General features: G+C 39.9%; 3 protein-coding genes across 4 annotated transcripts; 1 reads left to right on the top strand and 2 right to left on the bottom strand.

Moving 5' to 3' along the window:
• The first annotated feature begins 1,763 nt into the window (after positions 1-1,763).
• LOC125020904 (palmitoyltransferase ZDHHC23-A-like) lies at positions 1,764-13,239 on the top strand. Its single transcript, XM_047606542.1, has 10 exons — positions 1,764-2,389; positions 3,212-3,363; positions 4,199-4,837; positions 5,465-5,632; positions 6,420-6,657; positions 12,257-12,396; positions 12,484-12,563; positions 12,647-12,760; positions 12,853-12,954; positions 13,035-13,239. Exons 2-10 carry the CDS (start codon positions 3,245-3,247, stop codon positions 13,052-13,054), a joined length of 1,620 nt encoding a protein of 539 aa, XP_047462498.1. The 5' UTR covers positions 1,764-2,389; positions 3,212-3,244; the 3' UTR covers positions 13,055-13,239.
• LOC125020900 (zinc finger Y-chromosomal protein 1) lies at positions 13,233-22,158 on the bottom strand. 2 transcript variants are annotated; one of them, XM_047606536.1, is made up of 8 exons: positions 21,609-22,158; positions 19,961-20,057; positions 19,430-19,744; positions 18,290-18,439; positions 17,628-17,756; positions 17,401-17,535; positions 17,112-17,255; positions 13,233-15,986 (listed from the first exon to the last, which is right to left on the bottom strand). In XM_047606536.1, exons 2-8 carry the CDS (start codon positions 20,025-20,027, stop codon positions 14,686-14,688), a joined length of 2,241 nt encoding a protein of 746 aa, XP_047462492.1. In that variant the 5' UTR covers positions 20,028-20,057; positions 21,609-22,158; the 3' UTR covers positions 13,233-14,685. The 2 variants fall into 2 exon arrangements, with proteins under 2 accessions (XP_047462492.1, XP_047462494.1); XM_047606538.1 differs by lacking the exon at positions 17,401-17,535 and having other exon boundaries at positions 21,609-22,149.
• Positions 22,159-23,042: 884 nt separating this feature from the next.
• Positions 23,043-24,387, bottom strand: LOC125020903 (diamine acetyltransferase 1-like). Its single transcript, XM_047606541.1, has 6 exons — positions 24,153-24,387; positions 23,965-24,016; positions 23,782-23,862; positions 23,595-23,696; positions 23,417-23,457; positions 23,043-23,310 (listed from the first exon to the last, which is right to left on the bottom strand). Exons 1-6 carry the CDS (start codon positions 24,216-24,218, stop codon positions 23,143-23,145), a joined length of 510 nt encoding a protein of 169 aa, XP_047462497.1. The 5' UTR covers positions 24,219-24,387; the 3' UTR covers positions 23,043-23,142.
• Positions 24,388-24,504: the final 117 nt, after the last annotated feature.

Genomic DNA, 24,504 nt, shown 5'->3' with positions numbered 1-24,504 from the left:
CAGCAGTTATTACAGATCTTTAGTTGTTGTTTGACTGAGTTTTCTTTGTCTAGTGACAGGACTTGTGTGGAAAATTTGCTGTTCTGTGTCATTTTCATACAGAAATGTAGAATATTCTGAAAGGTGCAAACTCTGTCTGGTGTCTATGACTGCACTGACCAAGACACAAACTACATGATTTCACCTTGCAGTCATGTCACATGACTTTAGTTCACAGCATTTACTTGTCATGGTTTATTTGCTACATATAGAGTGTTGTAGTAGTTTTGCTGATGCACGATCTTGCGCATGTACAGTACTGTTGGTTCAGTGTGCTGTTACAGCATTAAATAGATTAGCGCTGCTATCTGAGGTTCCGGGTCCATTAAGACTAATGGAAGCAAACCCTAGTGAGCAAGAGCAGCATCTTTTCTCTGCATTGATTCAGTACATCCAGACACAGTAGTGAAGAAATTAAGGTTCCTGGACATATCAGCCCACAGCTTAAAATGCACCTGCCTCTCTCTGTGTATAATGGTTGATAAGCAGTGTGTGTGTTGGTTTTTATTAAGTTATGGGTGGGTGGAATAGTAATGTTTTGGGATCATATTGTTGTTTTAGGGCCACTTTTGTGGGTCCTTAATGTTTTGAGTGTTAAGACTTGGTTCTAGAGTAAAGGTCACTATTAGGATAGGGTTAGGGCTAAGGCACTTACTAGGGTTACTTAGGGTAAAGACATTAACAAATCTATGTGGGGGGGTGGGGGGGGGGGGGTTGTAGGGGTCATTAGTTACAAGTGAGTCCACATCTCTCATGTTTTAAAGGAAAGTATGGCATAGCACTCTTTTTTGTTCTTATATACACTGATCAGCCATAACATTATGTCTAATATTGTGTAGGTCTCCCTTGTATCTACAAAATAGTTGTGATTCATCATCAGAGAATGGACATCTGACGTCTGAGAGTGTCCTGTGGTGTCATCAAGCAGTGTCATTACTATGGGGTGTGGGTGTCTGGTCTGGTCTAGGTGAGTAAGTAACATCCATACACAAGATGGTCAGTGTTATTTACTTCTCCTTTCAGTGGTTTTAATTTCAATGTGTTAATGTGACTGATCCATCTACTTAGGAAAGGTTATTACTCAGAAACCACTTGACTCCAATGGTCCATCCTCGCAAGCAACGGTGTGCCTAGCATTTCACTGAGTTCTCACTTAAGCACAGGTTTTAAAAGCTGCCTTTTACCACATTACCTCAGACAAACACTAATGTTCTGCAGTGCTTCAGTTCCGCTGTGTCAGGTATTTTAAAATGCTATGATACAGTAAAGAGAGCAGCATGGTGAAATCTAGATCCAAGCTCTCATTTCAGTAAATTAGCACCCTGCTAAATTGTTTATGTACAAGTACATGTGTTGGGTAGATGTGCTCTGACCCTCTGTGGGGGGTTGAAAGAAAAGAAAACTTGACCTGCAGAGGTCATATAAAACTTGTTACTGCCAGTGTCCAGAGTGGTCATGAATGTCCCACACAAAGGGCGATGTATGGAAACACAAGTGTGTGTAAAAAACAACACTGGAGCCCACCGGATTTGCATCTGATCAAACACACATACACGCAAACACTCTTCCAGAGTTTTCTGTGTGCGAGCAGCAAGGTCAGGTTGCTCGTCGGAGGAAATACAATCCCAGAGGGTGGGGCTACCCAGTGGATCATTGCTCAGTCTCTCATCTATGAGTGCCTGTCATGTTTCTCATATGCACCTTCGTCCAGCTCAGTGTGGATTATCAAGGCTGCCGTCTCTGCTTTTGAACACCTCAACATAGCCTCTCAGCTGTGGACAGAGGTATGAAAGACTCCTGGCTCTTGTGACTCCCTCAATAAGTTGATGTGGCACCTATTTTTACCAAGCAGACCAGCATTCAGATCTAAAATGGTTACTGATAGAAGCAGCAAATGAAGAGCAGGCAGGAGTGCGCGAGAGGACGACTTGTGAACTATTTAATGAAATGTGAGCCAGCAGATGCAACGCAATATCAAAACCACTTGTCAGGAGGAATTCAAGAAGTTGCCTTCTGTTGGGACACTTCCACCATGGGAATCCAAGAAATGAAAACCATCTTGCAGCGCTGATACGGTATCGCAGCAACACCACCACCGTAGAAACATGCCAATTTCCTTTTTCAGCACAAATGACTGATGGGAAACTAGGCTGCTCTTCTCACCCCCACCCCCCCTCCTCTCAATCACTCACAGAAGGAGCTTGGTAACAAAGGGATCCTCTTTCTTAATCATTTTGATCTTCATTTCTTGCTGGAGATCGCAGAACTTTTGCCTGGAACCTTTATATCTAACATTTAGGCCAGCATACTCTATTTCCCTGGCTTTGAGCTTTTGTTTTGGAGATAAAAGGTAAGTCAGTAGACAAAAAGATTCATCCTTGTTTTGTGAACATACCTATTAACATCTAGAAAGACACTGTTTGTGAATTACATAGAATATCATGAGACAATGTCGCTAAGATTCATCATACATTGAGAAAGCAGTAACAGAACAAACAGACAAACACTAATTATGACGTGAAGTTTGTCCTCTTATTTTTAATACTTCTTTGTTAATTCCTGCACTTAGATCTGGTTTAGGTTCTTTAAGACAAAAGTCAGAGTAAAGTGATAACTCACACTGACAATAACTCAAGTACATTTTTAAGTCTTGGGTTTGCTGGCCCAGATAGTTAGTCCCTGGGGACACAGTGGCCTTGTTTCAACAAATTACATTAGAAGCTCTTGAGAATGCAAGAAGACTGAAAATACTCTGATTATGGAAATCAGTCATATTTATATTAAAGAACAGATGGCTGTTACCTGTATCTTATCTCTGTGGCTTTATCAATCATATGTTTTGTCATGACACACAGTAAAATGAATGGTAGTCATGTTTCTCTACCCTGTCCAACTTATTATGGACACATCCTGAACATTGTTCGACTAGAATCATATTTGTTCTTAATTTTGAATTTGTCGTTCTCATCACTTCTCATATCTGGACAGCCAAGGGAGAGCCCAGTCAGTATTTATATGCCAGTATGTCAGTATTAAAATGTAATGTAATGTAATAGTTTTGACAGTTATCAGTTGTGTTGTGTAAATAATTTTAACACATTTTTAACACCCCAGAAATATGTTGCAACTGTGGAGTACAAGGCTTTTAAATGACGGCCCTTTGTGTTGAAAGGACAGCCAGTAAAGTCATCTTTAGCACGTCATTATGAAATGGGAGAAGTTAAAGCCTCCAGAACCAGATGATCCAATATGTTGCTGTGAATGTGATATCTACCAGTACGGATGTTGCTGTGACTGTGAAGATCTGGATGAAGCCTTTAACAGGTATGACGGATGTGAGGAAAAGGGTCGGCAGCGACTAGTAAGTAGAAGACGTAATGCCAGTAAGAAAGATGCATCATCAGATTATAGATGTCTGTAAATAATTGTGAGCATTAGATGAGACTGATACCACAATCATGTCTATGACTGAAATATGAAACTGTAGTCTGCAGCTGGTTTACTAGATTGGAATAAAGACTGGAACGTTTCCTGGCAGTGTCTTCAAAATGTGTAATTTTTACTTTGACACAACCCTTGAATTACTACATTGAGAAACCTTTAGGTCATCGTAGAGGGACCCTGATCTATATTATATTAACCTATATTATCAGGGTATGTTTTTGTATTTTAACTGTATGTTTTTAGTGAGTTACCACAAATAAAAATACCCTTTCTACTTCAGTATGTTTGCAATATAGAGAGAGTTGGAGAAAAGAGGGGTGCTCATATTTTCTCCTCTAGGGACAATCTAGGTCTTATGACAAAACATGAATAGAATATTTTATATATTTTTATTGTTTACACAGTTACATATAAAACCACCAAATTCACTACATCCTTAACTGATCAAGTGTCTGTGGGGTGATTCATAGCGGCCCTTCCCCTCAACCCATAGGACCCAAAAGCCCCCACTAACAACATTCTGTGGCCAGACACCACAGGACACCCTCAGAAGACCCATGTCCATTCTCTGATGAGATATAACCTTAATTTAACAATGCAATGAGTACAGAATTAAAAAACAAAATCAGTGATTTTAGCCTTTCTTTTATGCTACATTTCTAACGTATATTATACAGTTTTAGAATTCTGAGTTAATGAGTTGTCTTCTCTAAAGGTGGCTGAGAGACAGACCACCCAAGGGTGAAAATCAGTCTCCGGTGTTCAGGGCCATGATCAACAACCTGGAGATCTCCATGATCCCAGCCCTGGTGCTCCTGCCTCTCCTGCTGAGGGTGGCAGCGCTGCACTACCTGCTGGGTATCACCATCCTCACAACTCTGCCCGGCCTGGTCATTTGGTACTACTACGCCACACACCGAAAGAAGAGGCGAACCCTCTTCTTCCTCACACTTGCACTTTACTCTCTGGCCTATATGTATTACCTCTTCATCACAGAGATTTTACCTCGTGGGGATGTCAGCCAGCTGCAGGTGTGTACAGTGACAACTGGGATGATTCTAACCATAGCCTCTCTTATTCGCACCAAGAGAGGTCCGGGATTTGTGACTGCAGCCGGCCTCTATGAAGCGCAAAGTAAGAATGAGGAAGCCAAAAAGGACTCCACACATCTTAACGGATCCAGCCAATCAGCTGCATCTTCCTCTGAAACATCGGCTGAGGTAAAGACATGCAAAGAGGACCTAACGGCGAAATGGAGCAGGTGTTCTGTGTGCAAAATAAGGCGCCCCCCACGTGCTGGACACTGCCGAACCTGCGGATCATGCGTTCAGCGTCTGGACCACCACTGTATCTGGTGGGTCTGATTTAACAAACAATGTTTTTTTATATATATATTTTTGGCCTGCGAATCACACTTAGGTGAATTAAACTTTACTCGTATTCTTCAACAGTTTAAGAACATAAATACTGAATTATGAAGGATTAGAATACGATCCAGAAATTTCAAATGTATTGTCACCAAACCCCTATCTAGCAACAGTTTTCTTTGACAGTAGATAAACTAGAAAAGGTGTAGTAGCTCCTTATTTTTACATTCATCCGAACTGACTGAAATTTTACTGCAAACCTGTCTGTTAGATCAGACTTTTAGTATGTACAAAAGAGTCATTTAAACAGAGTTTAAGGTTATGCTTGTTTTGTTTAGATTACACCTGTTGCGATAAAAAAGTCAATGGCGCTGAAAAAGACAAATTTGCTTTTAAACCCATACAAATGGAGACATCCTCATGCACAGCTGTCTGAATAAGACGATTATTCTCAGTAAAAGTAATCAAAATATAAACTTTATATATATACAAATCACATATTGCCTAATGTTATATAGCCAGATGTGTAGAGCCAAACTATGAGGTGGTGAGTTGCTGCCATAACTTGACCTGACTGGTGCATTGTCCTGTTTGTGTGTGTGTCGAGGTTGTAGGATAAACAGCTGTGTTGGACAGGCAAACCATTGCAGTTTTCTGCTGACCCTCTGTGTGTTCGTGTTGACCTCTCTGTATGGGATCAGTTTGGTGCTTTGCAGCCTCTGTCCTCGACAGTATCTTATGACGGCTCTCTTCTACTGCCCGGGCGTTTACAATCAGTCTAGGTACAGCGGTCTTTACATTTTCTGTTTGCAGATAACTAAAATGTAAGACTAGATCAGAGGTCAACATTGTAACAATTTGTTTGAATAAATAAAAAAATATATTTTTTCTTTTTTGTTGTTGTTTTAGCTGTTTACAAAACCATATTTCAGACATAGTTGTACTTTATAATGAATATGGGCTCAAAGCGCGAGATGTGTGCAGTTACAGCCATTTTTCCACATGGCTGTCTATTTCTATGGGCTCACATGTCCTTAAGACTATAATAGTAACTTAAAAGCATGTGGACCTAACTGTACACTGTAAAACAAAGCAGTTGCCTGGTTTTGTAAAGCACAATCTATAAATACTTATCTGTAGCATTTGTAAGAACAAACACCTCCAAACTTTGATCTACCACGGTGATTTGTATGTGTATAAGTATTAGTGATTTGTATAAGTATTGTTATTTTGGTTTAAAATTAAATTAAAATTGTCTTAAGTCAGTGACAGTTACCAGACAGTCAACACATGTCAACAAGGGCCTTGTTGAAAGTATAGACTTCTCTCTACATGGATTTACGGCCCCATTATCTTAAGAAAAAATGAAGAAAGGAACTTTTTTTTATCCAAATTGACCCCCTTTTTTTTAATTACGTCATATTAACTGAATGATGCTTGCTTACCAACCAGCCAGTATTATAAAAATAAAATATTGTATTTGCAAGTTTATTTCAAATATAAATTGAATGTATATCATATATATGTGATGTTGTTATCTTGTTTTTCACTCTGTCTTTATGTCTACAGCACAGCTCTTTGCTTCACCTGTGCTTGGTACAGCAGTATCGTCACAGGTGGACTTCTATACCTCCTGGTGACACAAGTCCTGAATATCAGCTTCAACATTACGGAGAGGGAGGCTCAACTGGCTCTGAGGAACAAAACGGGCCACAGTCGCCTGTGGGGTCTTGTTGTTGACACAGGAGAGTATTCACGTGGCTTCTATCAGAACTGGGTTGAGTTCCTCAACATGGCAAACGTCTCAGCCTCTCTTCACTCCAGCCTCACTGATTTGGTCTAGTTTATGCTTTGAAGAACACCAAAAAACCAGCCTGTTAAAGCAGCACATGTGAAGAATTTCATCGGACTCCTTAGGATTTATCATACAGTATATTGGGGCATAAATTTCCATTACACTTGGTCAACAGAGGTGGACACATTTGTCAGCTCTCACAGTCCTCCTACAAGCCTGGGACCCAAGCACTTTCCTGTCTTTCCCGTTGCATCTGTGGCCCTGGTTTGTGGCATTCCAACCTCTTCTTGACTGTAAAAAACTGTTGGTGTGAAATGTCAATATTTGAAAAAATATAAAAAAAAGTACACAATTATACATGTTTTGTGAGGTGAATTTGTTTGATTTGTCCTGGAAGAAAAAATACCATTCATCCTGTATGGTATGTTTTGCCAACATGTTAGTTAAAGAGGGAAATAAAAATATTTAAGATTTAAGAGAGAGAAAATCATTCTGTACTGTATGAAGCAACATTAATCATTACAAGCCAAGACAAAGCAGAACACTGGCTGAATTGAGAACAACGGGGAGATATTTTTGCATCTTTTAGATCCATTAGCAGTGTGAAAATTGTGAAGATTGGACTTAACATGGCAGCAGAGGATCAAGATATCAAGTGCTGTTGGTGCTTGGCACTGGTGTGTGAATGTGTGCGCGCTTGTGTGAGCAAATGGGTCACAGCAGATGTGTCCCTTTGACTGTAAAATCCAGTCTTGAGTACTAATATGTAAAAAAGCGCAATATAAAAAGAAGACCATTACCATAATAATGAGATATTAAGCTTGATCGGTGTGCGACCGCAAATGTTGATTCATTAAATACAGCAGAGCAGACACAACAAACTGACACTGTTGTCTTTACTGTGACTACTGATGCAGTTTTTTCTTATATTTCCTTTATTCACTCAATATTCTTCCCCTCAGTCTTCTTCTTTATTGCCCTAATGATATTTGTTCATTGCTTCCTCTTCATACTATTTAAGCTCCTTTCACACTGTCAGGTAAAAACAATTTCTTCTATAAAGACATAATTTATTCATATTAAACTGAAGGCAAAAATACTGCCCATTACATTTCAGTACTTAATACTCTCTCACTTATGGAGGCATAATGGAAAGGGAAAACCAAGCAGTTTGCAGTCTGTCCTCCTCTGTAATGGCTAGACGATTTGCCATTATCAGTTCTCATAATGCAGGTCTTGGGTGGAGCAAATCAATCAAACTGTTAAAATCCCTAGAAATGTTTTGCATTGAAAGCACTCTGCTGAAAGGTTTACTTGTCTCCACTCCAACAGAAATGTATGAACCATAAACTGATTAGTCTCTCCTCTGGCGCCACCCTCTGGCTATGTGCACTTTCCTCCACTAGTGCTGGACCTCGATACTAAAACTATTCTATTGCTCAATGAAATCTGAGCACACAGTATGCTTATTATCTGTGGGATGGATTTCTATTCTGAATTCATATAAATCTGCTTATTGTGATTATGTCAGTAACGGGAACACATGTTTTTCTTGATGGGTTAAAAAAAAAATTGTTAAACAGTGTGCAGCTTAAAAAACAAAAAAACAAAAAACAAAAATGGACCACAAAGCATTGGCTTACAGGCTGTGAGGAAGCAGTATGACAAACATTTGAAAATACAGACTATACGTTTCACAGAACTTGCCACTTGCTTGTCTGTCTCTCCTCCCCTGTCATGTATACAGCAGTTTTACAGCAAGTTACTTGGAGCTGAACCAGAGGTGTGTTGACAGCAAGCGAACAGGGACCATGTTTGATCCCTACATTAGCTTATACATTTTTTTACGTCAAACTGTGGAATGGATCTGTGACCCGTTTGTGGTTGTCCCACACAAATTGTTCAGGTCAGTGCAGGGAGAAGATGAACTCCTTGAGCTTGCCACTAATTTCAATAAAAGCAGTCTGAACATTGCTTCCATTCTCAAGATCATGGCTTTGCTGTATAGTATGTACAGTATACAGTATATTATGTATATGTATATGTATATGTATATGTATAGTCACAGACACTGTGACTGCTTTGGGCAATGAACTGTTAAGAAAATATTCAGCCTATAATCTTGTGTTCAGGCTAAATTACTCCTATTGTAATTTCCACATCAAAGAGAGAGAATCCTAGAGAGTAAAAATCTAGGGAATCTAGGAAAAATTTAGGAACTGCAGGAGCGAGTAAATGAGTAGCACACTCAAATAAAATCCAGTGGTATCTCCACTACGGAAATTTAGTTTGTGTAATGGAAGGTTTATATGACAATGATCTATATGGCGTGAAGATTCAACTTCAGCTGAACCTTTGCAGGTTTTCTTAGTCGTAGCTCACACACTGAATGTGATTTTGGCACCTGAAGTCTTTCGTGAGAGTGTGGCTTAATAAATTTGCAAACATGGCACGCCATTAGCTGTGGCATACCTGTTTAAACTGGCAAGGTATGTAGGCTCCAGGAACCGTTGTTCTGTAGCAAGTATGTGCCTGTACCTCACAAGACTGTTCTGTTGCCAACACATTAGTTAAGAGCAGAGAAAATATCCTGCAGACAGTCATCTGTGATGGAAGAAATACATATACCTCACATTATACTGTAGAAACAATGCACTCAAAAGTATCCGATACTTATAGAAAGTATTCATTTTGCAGAATGGCTCATTTTATCTATATCCATATTATACCATGACTATTATATTAGACTGAACAATATATTATTATTTTTATTATTATTATGCATGTATCCCTCTATCGACATATCATAGCAGCTGCAAGTAACGTGCTTTAAAGTAAGTTGTAGTGTAGTTGTGCAAAAAGCAAAATAAATGTAGTATACAGTACTGTAATTAGTTACTTCCGCTGTCATTGTACAACAAATATCAGGTGCACTACCAAAACAGTTTCATAAAATATGCAAAAATATAAGTAGTTTCACAGTAAATAAATACACTACTCAATGTTATATGTTCAGTCAACGCTCAATGTTGAATGTCATGTTCTGGGTTGTCTCATATTTGGATTTGGATGAGTTCATGACCTTTTGCTGATGTCTTGTTTAATTATCTGCATAAAGCACAAAATGTGAAAACAACAAGTAACATGTTCAAAAAGATTTGGTTTGGAATGGGATCTACTTTTTATGTTTGTTCATTGCAGTTGACCTGATATGGACCATTTACAAGTGGTTTGGTGAAAAGTTTTCAAAGTTATACAATCCACCTTCATTAAATTTAGTTACAGTTAGTTACAGAGCCACAGCTAAAAAAGTAGTGTAACCTAAAGCAAATTAATCTGTCTAGTTATAATATATGGTATAATTACTTCCTTACACTTCTCACACATCTATCCACATTTTCATTTAAACATGAACTCAATGTCAGTGTATGAGTCAATAGTGAAATTGTATATTAGAATACATCAAGTTGTAATAATAAAGTTACTATTGCATTGCCTTTGAAGTGTAGGATTTCACTGCAGCGTTCAGAGCAGTAAATCTTTGGGATAAAAGCTGTTCATAAACCTAGAGTCTAGATTTATGAACAGAATTAGTGCAGCAGCAATACAGCTACATGCTGCTGACCACATCTGCACCTGCTAGGTACCAAAACCTTACAGCTAATGAGCTGTAATCAGACATGCTGTATATTACCTCCTAATAATTATACAATATATCCATAGTAGGATTCACATCCAGGGTCCTATGTGGACGGGGCCAGTGTGAAGGGAATCCAGTGAATGGAGCCAATGTCAATGTTGTATAGGCATGTTTATAAGGTTATCCCTCTGCAGATACTCTAGCTGCAGATGTGTTAAGTAGGTATTGATGTTACTGCTTAAATGTCTACTGACTACTTTACAGTGTCAGCCTTGACAGTCTTTAAATAGCTGCTTCAACTGCATTAAATGTTAGGTTGCAGAATAGGAAGTTTGTCCCGTTGCCATGAAAAAGTAGACATGGAAGGGTTCATATAAACATTTGCTTTGATTTGTTTTGTCTACAAGCCAAAGAGATTTGAGATCGGTGAAGTTTTATTTGATTTCTTTAAGTTGATCGAGTGCATTATTATTCTGCTGATGACGATCCAGTCCAATGCTCCAGTAAAGCTTTTAGAGGTCAACGGTGAGAGCTTGACATATAAACTAGTCTAAAAACGCATAAAACATACACTTTAGTTTCCCTGAAAAACATTTCAGTGCACTGCATGGTGAAGCATGCTTAGGTCTCCAGTCTGCACAGGCATTCATGATGTTTTTTTACTTTCACAACTGCTGACAAATGAATTTGATTCTTTACTCTGTGCCACAGAAAGCACTGGAGGGAACTCATTGCCTTGTTTACCACTTTCTGCCACGGTGTGTGTGTGTTGTTTTTTTTTTCTCTTTTCCAAACTCAAACATGAAATTGCATAGCAACAGCAATGAAAATTTCCAGCTCTCACTAGGATACCAACTTTGCTCACTTGTTACACTGGTCGTGACAATGTGGTTTCTTTGGACGTTTCACCTACTGTCTATGGACTGAGTTGTGCCCTGGCAGGGCTGAACCTCGCCGTTGTGAAACTTGGCGTGTTTGTGTTTTTCCTGCAGCTTCACATGTCTGAACCCATCCCAGTGCTGGGGTTGTGTGTGGGTGTGGGTGTATGTCCCACTCTCCTCTATATAAAGGGTCATCAGAGAGAACTCTTCAACAGCAGACTTCCAGGTATCCATCCTCGCTCTGCTCCGTCATCACCTCCTCAGTAGCTATGACTGTTACGCTGATCCTGCTGGGAGCTGTGCTCTGCTCCCTGACAGCTTCCTCTGAAGTCGCACCTCAGGCAGACTTTGACTTACAGAGGGTAAGAGACGTGGCTGGGTAAACTGTCAACTATTTTTTTAATCACTATTGTGATTTTAATCACAGTATAGATTTATTGTGGCTGTCTTTATTTTGCTTAATTTCTCAGATCGCTTTAAATCCAACTGCATCAGCTGCAGCTAATATCAAGATATGAGATTATCACTTTAAAGATTTGCCACATGTTGCAACAGTGATTTCATTTTATTCGCATGGTCCATTCTGATTACCCGGATGAATATATGAAATACATTATGTATTGACGATTTCTTTGTCAATATGCATGTTTCTTGTGTGTTTATTCCTTTTAATGATATACAATATATTAAGTGGAATTAATTGAATGCAACAATGTGCATTCTTCCGTTTACTGCTGTACTCCAGGTACTGAGACAAGTTCTACGTAGTGTATTGCAACCACCTATAGTGACTATGAATCTTGTTCCATACCACACACTAGAAATCATTATTGTTTGGTGTTGGAAGTTCAGTGTCTCCAAGTCACATGCTCTCCTGCCCCTTATGTCTCCAGTCTTGTGTTCAGTGTGAGAGAAGCAGCATATATCATCATTTGATAGCATTCTGATAGCAAAATAAACTTATATATGATATAGGTCATGCGATGACCCAGACCACTCTTTATATTCCAGGTCGCACAGAAAATAAATAGATTGTGTTGTGTTATGTTTTCTAATTTTGTGAATTTCTGTCATTTTTTGCTGTTCACAGATGACAGGGAAGTGGTATGTGATTGGGTTTGCCACTAATGCCCAGTGGTTTGTCACCCGGAAAGCAACCATGAAGATGGGGACGACAACGTTCACCCCAACTCTCACCGAGGACTTGGAGATGTCATACGCTGCTGTCAAGTGAGTGTGAGAAGATGCAGAGCGACATATAAGTATAAAGTATAACGAGATGAACGGTAACATCACGTGTCAGTGGTTTCTGTGCAGCTCTGATGGATCCTGCTGGAGAATGAACAACCTGGCGAAGAAGACCGATACCCCCGGAAGGTTCACATACATTAGTGAGCGTAAGTGCACCGACACGCAACTGCACAAGTTAACCATCATTCAGGCTTCCATGTTATCCAACATGTGCCCCTCCCTTTGCCAGGCTGGGGGAACGTGAACGATATGAGCGTGGTTAGTGTGACGTATGACGAGTACGCCCTGATTCACACCATCAAGACCAAGAGTGGTGAACAAACTATTGTCAACAAACTCTATGGTACAGTCACCATTACCCATGATACCACATTACGGCAAGTCCATTTGTACCTGTTCACACAGTTATGCAGATTAATATGATGCGTTTCACAGGACGTGCCCAGGACCTGAGTGCTGAGGTGATGGAGAAATTCAGGCAGTTCTCTGTGGAGACTGGCGTCCTGCCCGAAAATATTGTTTTCCTTCCCAAAAATGGTATTTTTAATCATGAATGGAGTTTATTTTTTGTCAAAAGTGTGATATTAAAACAATAATCCCCTATTTTCTTTCTTTAGCGGAGTGCCCAGCAGCCTAATTGCTATCTCAGTCATCATGCCCTTGAGGCCATCTGAGGAATTCTACATCTGTCAACGTGACTACGAATTTCACTTAAATGTTGTTCTTTCAAATGTTTGTAGCTATTAATGCCACAGAACATGACTGCTTTCAGCTCTGCAGTAGTAACCATGTGCTGTCAAATAAAGACATACGGATAAAATAGTTTGCTTTATTATCTTTTTTTAACAAATAACGTTGAGGTACATCCATAACAACACAGCTGAGATTTCCATTTTATCAAGTGTTTACATCTACACGCTTTGTACAGATTTGTATACAAAACAATAATTTACGTCCCATAGAAGTCTAGTTACACTTAACTATACAACAACTTGTAAATGAAATAAATATAAAAACAGAAATAATCACAGGTGATAAAAAAAAAAGTAAAAAGCCATAGTACATACACGCCACCAGCATCTGTCTTCTGAAGTTGCATCTAAAAAGATATACGTTTTCCCTTTCTACTGGTAAAAGTACACCTCTGTTGGCAAAAACCAAGAGTTTGTCCATAGTTCAATAACAGCAGCACCGGATACACTGTGTGATTTCCATTTAGACCAGATGGTTAAATTGATGCGTTCATTATTTTAAACCTAGTCTACAATTAGGATCATAATGATGCTTATAGATTGCATTCTAAGATCAGAACGTTTCTTTAGAGAAAAGATAACATCTGTTTGAACCTATTCATTTGATCAAATTAACTGATTTCAAAGTAGCATTGATGGATTAAAAATACTGCCAGTCAGAGCTTAATCTCCACTGCTTGAAGTACTTGTTCTGAGCAACTTATGGTACACTTACTGACTCAAAACAGAAATATCGGACATGTGATACTCAAGCGATGGGGCTGATGATCGCATCACCACTTATGTGAATACGTGAACTGATATTCACTACCATGACACAGCCACTTTTTTTTAATTTAATGGTGCATTTTGAGTTTGTTCCTCTCTTGCAGATGAAGCTCAGGGTGACTGCTCTTTTCTCTGCACACAGCCGTCCTTGTGTTTTTGTAAACACAACAAAAAGTATTATGTTACAGAGTGGTGTGGGGTCAGAGCACCAGGAAGCACAACAGTTCATCTTTTTTTTTTTGTCCCCAACACTCTTGCTCACACAGACACACAATTTAACCAAGTGCTACTGGATAGAGGCCGCTAAACCATACTGCTGTTTAAGTATGATTTAACAAAATGACGCAAATGCTTTGAAAAATCACAAATCAGTTGTAAGACAGATAATTATTAGGACCATTGTGATTGAGGATTGATTGCTACCTGCAAAAATCTAAAGTGTGTATCTACAAAGAGACTTCTGCACAATCTGCCATGCACACTGTCACCAGCAAAGGGACATGCAGTTAAAAGTGCAAGTCTACAGAGGGACTCGGCTGCCAACGCTGACGGTTAATGTTATGTACATCGTGAATTCATTTCTGAACAAACATTCCGCTGAGGATTAAAAAGAGCAAAAAAACAGAATGGACTAAGTGCGGCACATACCACACTATTTCAGTGTGAATGCAGAGGGTGCAGTGATTGGGGTGTGATGGACGCTTCAACATTGTTCTTTATTGTGGCACAGTATTTGGCTCGGTCAGAGTCACTCTGCCTGCACCACGTCCTTGTGGTGACGCATGATATGCTGGTTTTTCTCCGAGGGTCGTCGGAAGCCTTTCGAACAGATCTCGCAGCGGTGTGGATAGTCTTTTGTGTGAATGGAAATCACGTGTCTCTTGAAACCCGACGCGTCTCCTGTGCTGTAATCACAGTACTGGCACTGGTAAATTCTCCTCTCTTTTTGTCCTTTGCCAATAACTACAGTCACGCTGCTGGCTAAGCTGGCTGCACTGACTCTAGCAGGCCCACTAGTGCTACTCGATCCACTAGGTGCAGACTTTTTAGGTGTCACAACAGGAGTGTGCGTCTCTGTCCTCTTTGTCTCACTCTTTTCAGGTGAGGCCTGTTGCTCCTTTGTGTGGACAGACAAGATGTGGCGACTGAGAACAAAGGGGTCTGCAATTTTAAAGTTGCAGTGCCGGCACTGATGGAGTTTCTTGGTGCGGTGGGACACCGAGTGCTTCTTCAGTTCAGACGGCCGATGGAAACCTTTCCCACAGACGGCGCATTTGTGAGGATAGTCCTTGGTATGAACAGATATGATATGGCGTTTCAGGTCACTGGAGTTGGAACTTTTGTGATCACAGTGGGCACAATGGTGGGTTTTATTCTCCTCGTGCGTTAGTCCGTGCTGCATTAACTCCTCCTCCTCTGCAAAGGTCTGAAAACAGCGCTCACATTTGTATGGCATCTCTTTACTATGCTTAGTCTTGATGTGTGTTTTCAGATTAGAAGAATCAGCTGACTTGTAGTCACAGTACAGGCATGAGTAAGGCTTCTCGCCAGTGTGAGTGCGCATGTGTTTCTTCAACTCTGAAGGATGTCGAAAGCCTTTTCCACATTCCACACAGATGTGGGGGAAGCTTTTACTGTGAACGGCCAACAAGTGTCGATTGAGCAGTCCTTGCTCAGCAGTTTCATAGTCACAGAACTTGCACTTATGCATCTTGGTGGGCGGTGGAGGTGGCTGGCTCTTGGGCTCCCGGTGGTGGTGCTGGAGTCTGTGAGAGAACAGCGCTGCCTGCTGGTGGAACTCCTTGCCACAGATTTCGCACTCAAAAGGGGCTTTGCTGCTCAGAGCGTGCACCTCCATGTGGTTATGGAGGCTTGCTTTCTTGTTGGTGGTGAAGTCACAGTCTGTACATTGGTACTTTTTCCTGGTCAGGACATCCTGGTGATGATTCTTAGTGTGGCGTTTCAGGAAGCCTCGTGACTTGAACTTTTTACCACAAAGCATGCAGGGGTAAACTGTCAGCGGTTGACCGTATGGACCGATGATGATGGCTGGAAGAAAGAATGAGGGAAAAAGACATGAACGCATGTCTATAAACATGTTCATCACGTAAATACTAACATCGTCGTCTTGGTTCATATTTTGGTCAAGCCCTTCCGAAATACATATTTTAAATAGGGAGTAAGTAGATTTAACCGAAGTTCCAACATTTGTGAAATCATTCTTAACAGTTACATATTTAGATTGGATCTTCTATACGAGATTATTACCATTTGAACCAAGAAATACAAACCTAGAAAGCAATTATTAGGTCAGATAAATTAAATGGTGAGATCCTCAGTTTTAGAAGCATAGCAAATGTATTTGAATTTTGGAGAAAATATTTGGTTTACATGTCTGTCTTTATGGTATGTTTTCTCAAATTTGCTCGAAATTCTTCATTTTGGAACTTATAACTGTAAGGCAGGTTTTCCTTTAGTTTTTGTTTCATTATGTAAGTGAATTGACTCGAGTTAAAAGCTGTGCAAAGAACACAAATTAACAGAAATTCATCTATTTCTAGAGTCCCAGAGAGAAACTGGTTGACAGGTTGTGATGGCACACAGCCTTACTGTTCAAATAGTACTGACAGTTTGTAGTGTAAAACAGAATTTTTGTGTCACATCATTATTAAAATGCAGGGGCATCTTCAAATTATTCTGCATGATACTAGAGAAACAAACTGTATTAACCTTTAAAAGTTGTTGTTCATCAACAGAGTCAGAGTACTATCTACAATAATTAAAATGTATACATTAGGTGTGAAATTTGATTGCACCTAAAAGGAATGACTGCCCACGTTCTTATACAGAACACAATAATGCTGAGGAACCAGTGCTCACAACAAATGTAGACTATTGATTTCTGTCTTGCTTTCTATTAATTTAAACGGAATGTTATCACATGTACTAATGCAGTATATGAAACAAAAATATTAAAATGTGAAAATTATGTCAACTTATCAGAATGATGGAGGCACAGCTTTTGTCATGAATTCCTCCTTTCTGTTAAGCACCATAGCCCCACTGTAGCAGCCATGACCCAAAGGTATTTTTAGTGTGACGAGACAGAGCACAAGTACCATTTACACTCAAAATGGGCTCGGAGAAATTTCATCTCCTCTGTCTTGCTCTTACCTGTCTGGACCTGTCGAGGCTCTGACCTCCTCCTGTTCTTGTTGCGCTGTCTATTGATCTCATCAACCCCATCTGATTCATCGATGTGAAGCAATGCGCTGGCAGCACCGTTTCGGTTTTCACAACTCTCACTATCTTCTGCACCTGTGAGACACACAAAATGTCTTTAAACATGCCAGTATGGTTTGTGTCTGCCTTAAAGCTTAAGCCACAAGACACTCAGAGACGCGGTTGATGCACACGCTTCCAGTGTTGTTTTAAAAGCAATTTAATAGACAAGGGTGCTGACCATAAGCAGCTGCCCAGGCCACAGGCATGAAGTCCTTGCTTAGAGACACGCTGTCATACGAGCGGTCGTGAGTTACTGGCTCTTCACCTCCTACCACCACCTCCATATAAACCTCATCAGTCACCTTCGACCCACCTGTAGATGAGCCCAACATGTACAAAACCAAACAACTAGAGATGTTCAGTTTCAAGACAGCTATCCCCCCTCGTTAGATTCACACAACTCACCGTGGTTTCCTTGATTGTGATGAGAATCCCCAACAGACATGTAAACCATCTTCTCTCTGAGTGTTTGGCCAGAAGACTCGGTTAAAGCCACGCTCTCTGTGTCTCCATCACTGATGTCAACAGATTCTCCTGCAGAACACAAACATCAAGGTAAGAAGGGTAAAATAGATGAGCTGATGACTTACCAAACTACAAATCACAACATTTTTGCTCTTGGCTTGTCAGTTATGAGATAGATGGCTTCCAAAAAACTCTGGTTACCACCATTAACTCTGCCTGGTAGAGGTACCATAGGGTACAAAAACCACAAACAGGGATTAACATCTTGCTGTGACACCCTCAGTTAGTTAGGGTGCTGCAGTTGACTGTTGGAACAACATGGTTTTGCCTACTAATTCAACAACTTTCATTTGTTGATTCAAGTAATTGTTTTGTAACCGTTTCAAAACACAGCTACTACAGCTCATCACAAGTTTACTTTAATTCATAATTTATCCAGGCTAAGAAAGATAGTATGCAAATGATCTGATTATTTAAGACTAGTGGTGTATGGAACACAATTTGCTTTTTTTTTTTGTTTTTTTTAAAAAAAAATGGTTTCAATACAGGAGGAATAGAAGTAATCACAGCGTATCAGGAGGATTGATTTAAATTCTACTTACCCATGTCATCCTCCCCAGAATCAGCCTTGAAGATGTACACCTTTATCACCTCTTGTCCATCCTCATCTTTCTCTACTTCCTGGTCCTCCACAGCTCCCTCCACTGTTACCTCTGTACCATCCTCGGACACCATTTTACCAGCTTCATCCACTAGCAAGGACACACACATTGAAGGTCTTTAAAGATGTGTAGGGTCAGGAGTAACTAATGTTACAATGTTATAAAGTGCTGTGCATCAGCAAGTACTCACATGTAAGCATTTTGTGTCTAGCAACTCAGTAAATTGAGCACAAATATTATATGTTGTCCATAAAATCACTAGTTTCAGGACAGATTAGGCTCCAAATAAAAGTTAATTGTCTATTTCATGCCAATATTGTGCATTACAACACCTATTATCACTTTATGTTATAACACAAGCATAGTTTACAGTGAGCAAGTCAGCACCACATAATTGCTGCAATTACTACAGAGTAAAATTGACTGTTTGAGCTAAATATGTGCAAATGTATACGTGTCTATGTGAACTATGTATGTGAACTATGCATCTGGACATAAACTGTAACAATATCCTTTAATTTAAAAGAATAACGATCAAATGCACAAATTCATTTGACATGGTAGTAATTAGTTATATTCTATATATTATATTCTGGATACATGAACCTGCTGGCAAGATGACACTAGTGCATTTACATTCCACTGGAGATAATGATTGTTGCCCTTTATAAACGAATATAGTTATGGTACAGTTACTACAGCAACATGGTATTGTACACAAAGAGGTTGCTGTGTCTTTGTATTCATGGTGCTCTCTGTATGTTGGATGTTATTTTACCTTTATACTACTGAATTACAACAACAAAACCACAACACCATGTAACACTGTCGGTATCAGGACAGAGGAAACAAACGACTGATGTACTAAGAGCATCAGAATGAGTAACCATTTACAACGACAGCTAACTAGCATTGTTACCCTTAGACACACACAAAAATTAATATATCTTGCAGAAATAACTATACAGTGCTATCGCTGAAGATGGTATCAACGATCACATTTCAAATCCGGGATATAAATCCAACGCACACAAAACATATGCACTGAAACTTAAACTTAGCACAGAGCAGTAAACTTACAGGATATCATTAGATAATCTCCACAGCCATCTTGGTCATCGTCCTGGTGTTCTGGGTCCAGTCCATCTTCAGGAATGTCTCCCATGGCAACGCCTTCCTCCTCGCCATCGAGAGCCATCACGCAGGTTTCTACAGCGACATCTTCATCTTCATCGCAGTGCACATACTCAGAAACCACATCCTCAACAGCATCCTGGATGACTAGCTCGTCTGGGGCAAACCTGTGAACTGCCATGGCTTCCCCCTCTCCTTCTGACACCAACACAGTCTCTTGTAGCTCCACAACAAACTCCTGCCCGCCGGCACCACCCTCATCTGGAAGAAGCAGGATTGCTCAGTTAACCAGGTAACAGTGAAGAAATATGGTTTATTATGTCGTGATGATTTAAACTGTACTTAAAATGTTAACATTTTGCAGGGTGAACATGTACTTGTAATGAATGGCCCACAAGTTATCAGGCTATCTGCAAACTGTCCTTCAAATACCCTGACATCAGAAAAAAAACATGCATTTCAAATAGATATAATTACCCGATCCGTGTAATATTATTTTAGGCTCTTCAGAATGTATTGCAAGCCTGGTGACATCCTCATCCATTGTCCTCGCACTGCATTTGTTACTGGAGAGCTGAAACCAAAAGATAAGAAGTTTAGATCTCTGATGACCAAAAGCGATGGAAACAAAGTCGGACAGACGTTTTTTATGGGCTTGAGGTACACCTAAATATTTCCTATTGGGAATAAAACTGGGTTCTTGTTTGTTTTCCAAACCAAATATTTCATAACCTAGTGATGCCAAGTATTGACCAAATGTCTGATTGCTAATCCATAGATCAAAGTACGTATTCAATGGATTAGCACAGGTACAAAAACTTTTCAAACAACACTTTGGCCAAAAATTGCTCTCTGCCCTGTCCTGTTTTAGCAGCAATTCTCTCTGGAGAGACTAATTTCCTTTTGTATTTTATTCACACACATTTACACACAATTACATCACCTTAAAAAGCTTCCTCAGTGTCTACTGGTAACTCTAACAGCAATTTGAAATGTAAGATTTTTAGAAACTGAACTGACCAATGCACAATTAAAACAACAACAACAAAAAAACAACAACACAGATTTGTACAGTGGGTCTTCGGCAAAGGACAGCAAGGGAAATGACCAGTGGCTTAATTGCCATGTCTGCATCAGTACTTAAAGTACCAGAACACAACGCAAAACATTTCCCCCCAAATAATCCCAACTGATACTGCCTTCACAGTGTCAAGGAAGGTAAAATAATGCGCAACAGTAATTTCAGACACAAGAGAATGATGCAGAGATGTAAACAGAGAAAAGCGATGCAGCTGGGGTGCCATTTAATTTCCAGTGAATGTACCATCCCCCACCTCCAGGTGGAAAAAAATAACAACGGTGTGTAGAGATGTGTCGCAAAATAGTGCATCTGATTGTTGAAAGAAAAGTCAAAAAATGACTCGGGTGATCTGACTAACTCACCCATGCGCGTCTAAACACATACAAACCCCGACGGTAGGACGGTAATGTCTTCAACTGACCACTGGAGTAACGATAGCACTGATTACACATGCAAAGACCGACTGTCACAGCCCAAACACACGTGTATGAAAAGATGACTACACCCACATACATAGAGTAGCATAAACATTCAAAACAAAAAGACGAGGTTACGCTGTGGGTGCACGGATATAGACAGGTTGCGGGAGGAGGGCTAAATACACACACCTTTTCTACAACTAATTTTCATCACACCAGCGTCCGCCATTTTGTTAGCTTTGTGTCTTGGCGAATGCTAATATTACCATTTATTAAAAACCATTCTGTGCGACGAGAGACTACTACTTACGCATCAGCTCGATGTTATAACTGTAGCATGGGTTATACTCGAACACAAATGACAGTCAACGACAGCCTGGGGCATACAGGAACCCTTTATTTTCGGTAGGCTTGCTAGCTAACTGGATGGGCCTGGTTTACCAATTACGGCCTCTATTGAGGCCCGGGCCTGAGAAGAAAAGGCCCATCCCACTGCGGCCTCTCGACGAGCATAAAGAAATAAATCAAAATACAGCATGCACCCAAAAAAACAAGCCACGGACACACACACATGCAAACATAGCTCTGAAAACGGGCGCCCCGACAGCGGAAACGACCGGCGTACCAGATTTATGCTGCAAGGATGGCCTCTGTCCGCTGCTCGGCTTCCAGGCCGCCTGGTTCCCCCAGACTCGGGCAGGATTCAGTCGGGAATTTCGTGTTATTTGGGCGGGCCGGAGAGGAGCAGAGAAGGAGGGGTTATGGGTTGTTTCTGGAGCACCGCTGAAAGCGAAGCAGGACGTCTGGAGCCAGATCTTGTCATGCTACAGCCCCCCGCTCCTCCAGCTCCGAGGCCGCCGTCAGCACGACACGTCACAGCCCGAGAGCAGCAGGAAAATGCGGAAGGAAATGTGGTGGAAATCAGCCGACAGGCACCAAACAGGCCATGATCTGAACACCACCGTTCACACGGGTTATGTCAAAATGTGCACTGTAGTGTTCATTTGAATTAGTTTATAGCCCGAGGCTGGGGTAGCTAGTAATGGAGCTGAGATCTGCTGCTGCAGTCTGCCCAAACAGGAGACTGCAGCGGAGAAGTGAACAATAAAAGAGGAATAAACTGTGACCTCCAGACACAGAGCACACATCATTAAAAAAAAATGTAAAAATCACCGTAGCTCTGCCATCCTCTGAGTGACCTTAATGAATGAGGAGTGTTACAGCTTAAACCTTATAAACTGGCTTTACTTTAGTATTGTACTTCAGATTTAAGAAGAAATGGTTTTTAATTGTATTTAAATGACTCTTCACAGACTACATTGTGACAACATTAAAACTCCATTTACATGTTGATAAGTAATAATCCAGTCATGTACTCGTATTACTATAACAATGACAATGCCCATTAGGTACTATTGATACTTTGAGTTGATTTTGTTTGTTTATTTATTTATTTATTTATCCACAACCTGAGGGCCAGAGATAGGCGTTATGAAAGAAAAGACTAAAGACTGGCCTAAAAGCTAATGCACAGAAAACACTAATTTGCCAGAACATTAGGTACACTGGTAAAAACAAAGGTATTCTAATATATCCAAGATAATCTAACAATTCTGTAGTAAATCTTAGCTTTATTGAAGTTACGGTATTCAGCATTTGTTTCAATTAACTAGACAGCTGTTGATTTAACCGTGTTTTGATTTTGGAGACTGTGCTTTGTGGTGGTATTAAATTGTATATAGGCCTAGCACCTTTCCTACGCTGTTTCAACTTAAACTGATCATTATAAGAGTCCTACAGGTGATTTAATGCAGGACTGTTATATAAGAATGCATTTGTTTTCATTTGTTTACCAATTAAACTGGCAAGTGGGTGTATTTGTGAATCTTCTAATGTTTTTCCTTTCTCAGACCTCTTAAACTGATTCACTGAATCTGTCAGCAGTAATTACAAAGGTATTCCTGAATCTCAGTGTTCATTCACTGAACAGCAGAAGTCAGCCTAAATGTTAGATGACTCAAAAGTAGTAGATAGTTCTTTATTATCATCAGACATCACATTTGAGTGATAAATGTATTTATTAAGATTGTGCCAAATCTCTGATTGAACAGAACAGGATTATTGCTATGACCAATTGTCAGTACAAGTCAGTGAGAACTCTATTTGGCAGACATTTTGAGCAGCTCCGCCTTTTCGATCTCAAAAAGACGCCAGCCTTCCTCGTATGAGAGATCAGCCGCTCCTCTTCTCTTGTAGAACTCAATAGACTCCTTGTTATTCTCTGCTACGATGAAATGCATGCTGCTGCAACGGGTCCTCATTGCCGTCTTGAATAATAGAAAGAAAAGTTTATATTAATATAAGGACATATAGAGCATTGAATAAAGTTAAGGTGCATTATAAAGAAGAGTTTTAAGTAAATGGGTTCTGTACCTGACTTAGAACCTTCAGAATTTTTGATCCAATGCCAAGACCTGAAAGATTCAATGAACAGAGACCGATTAAACCAGCACATAACAATCCAAACGCTACACTGTGTTGCAAAACAGTTTCTCTGTAACTTATTAACTTTTAGCACAGTGGTATAAAAAACATTTGTCAACAACCTTACCACGAAACTCCTGCATGACATAAAAGTCCTCCAAATAGAGAAGCTTTCCAATCCAAGGGTCATACGTGAAGTAGTACATGGCAAATGCAATCACGGTGTACCCTGAAAATAAACATCATGAGTCAGGGTTCAGTTCCAATAATAAGTAATAGGTGTGAGTCACTGTAAGCATTTAACAGAGTTTTACCATCTGAGCTCTGCTCTTTTGGGACTTCAGCAACCAAGCAGTGGTAGAATGGGTGATCCCCAAAGCCATCTTCAAGTAGTTCTAAAAGTTAAAGAGATGGATTTTTAAAGACTTTGACATTTTTCAAAACTCGGGTAAGCACAAGTCTGATAACATTGTTCAGCATAGATTTAACTGCAGCACCTTTCTCGGTCAGCACCACCTTCTCCTCCATCTCTTCAAATTTAGCAAGTTCCTGAAAGGTACAAAGTAAAAAAAAAACAAAAACAAAAAACAAAAACAAAAAGCCATTGTATTAAGCTTGTAAAGGAAGTATGTTTAATAATCAGAGATAATGAATTAGTAAGTATGAGACTTTAGACTTGGCTTACCTTTATGAGTCGCAGTATATCGGGAACATCCTTTGGTTCAGCTGTCCGTAATATAAAATTGGCCATTTTCTTCTTTTACTCTTTTTTCCTTTCCTTACTAATCCTCTGAATGTGAACAAAAGCAAAATTTGTTTCTTCATCCGCTCCTCAGGAGTTCACCCCCCCGACAAAGAATTTGGAAACCAGCCTATACTGAAGTGCATCGGCTATGTCAAAGAATGATATGGCAGTTTGAGAAAGGTCTCTTTTATGTACTCCTGGAGGAGGTATACCCGTTTGTTAATCTATAAATGGACAGCCCGCCTTTTACATCCTGTTTCTTTTCTTCCTTATCTCTGTATCTTTGTGTTCA

The sequence above is a fragment of the Mugil cephalus genome, chromosome 15 (assembly GCF_022458985.1).
Source record: "Mugil cephalus isolate CIBA_MC_2020 chromosome 15, CIBA_Mcephalus_1.1, whole genome shotgun sequence".
NCBI classification, from domain to species: Eukaryota; Metazoa; Chordata; class Actinopteri; order Mugiliformes; family Mugilidae; genus Mugil; species Mugil cephalus.
This window is presented reverse-complemented; position numbering and strand designations above follow the sequence as displayed.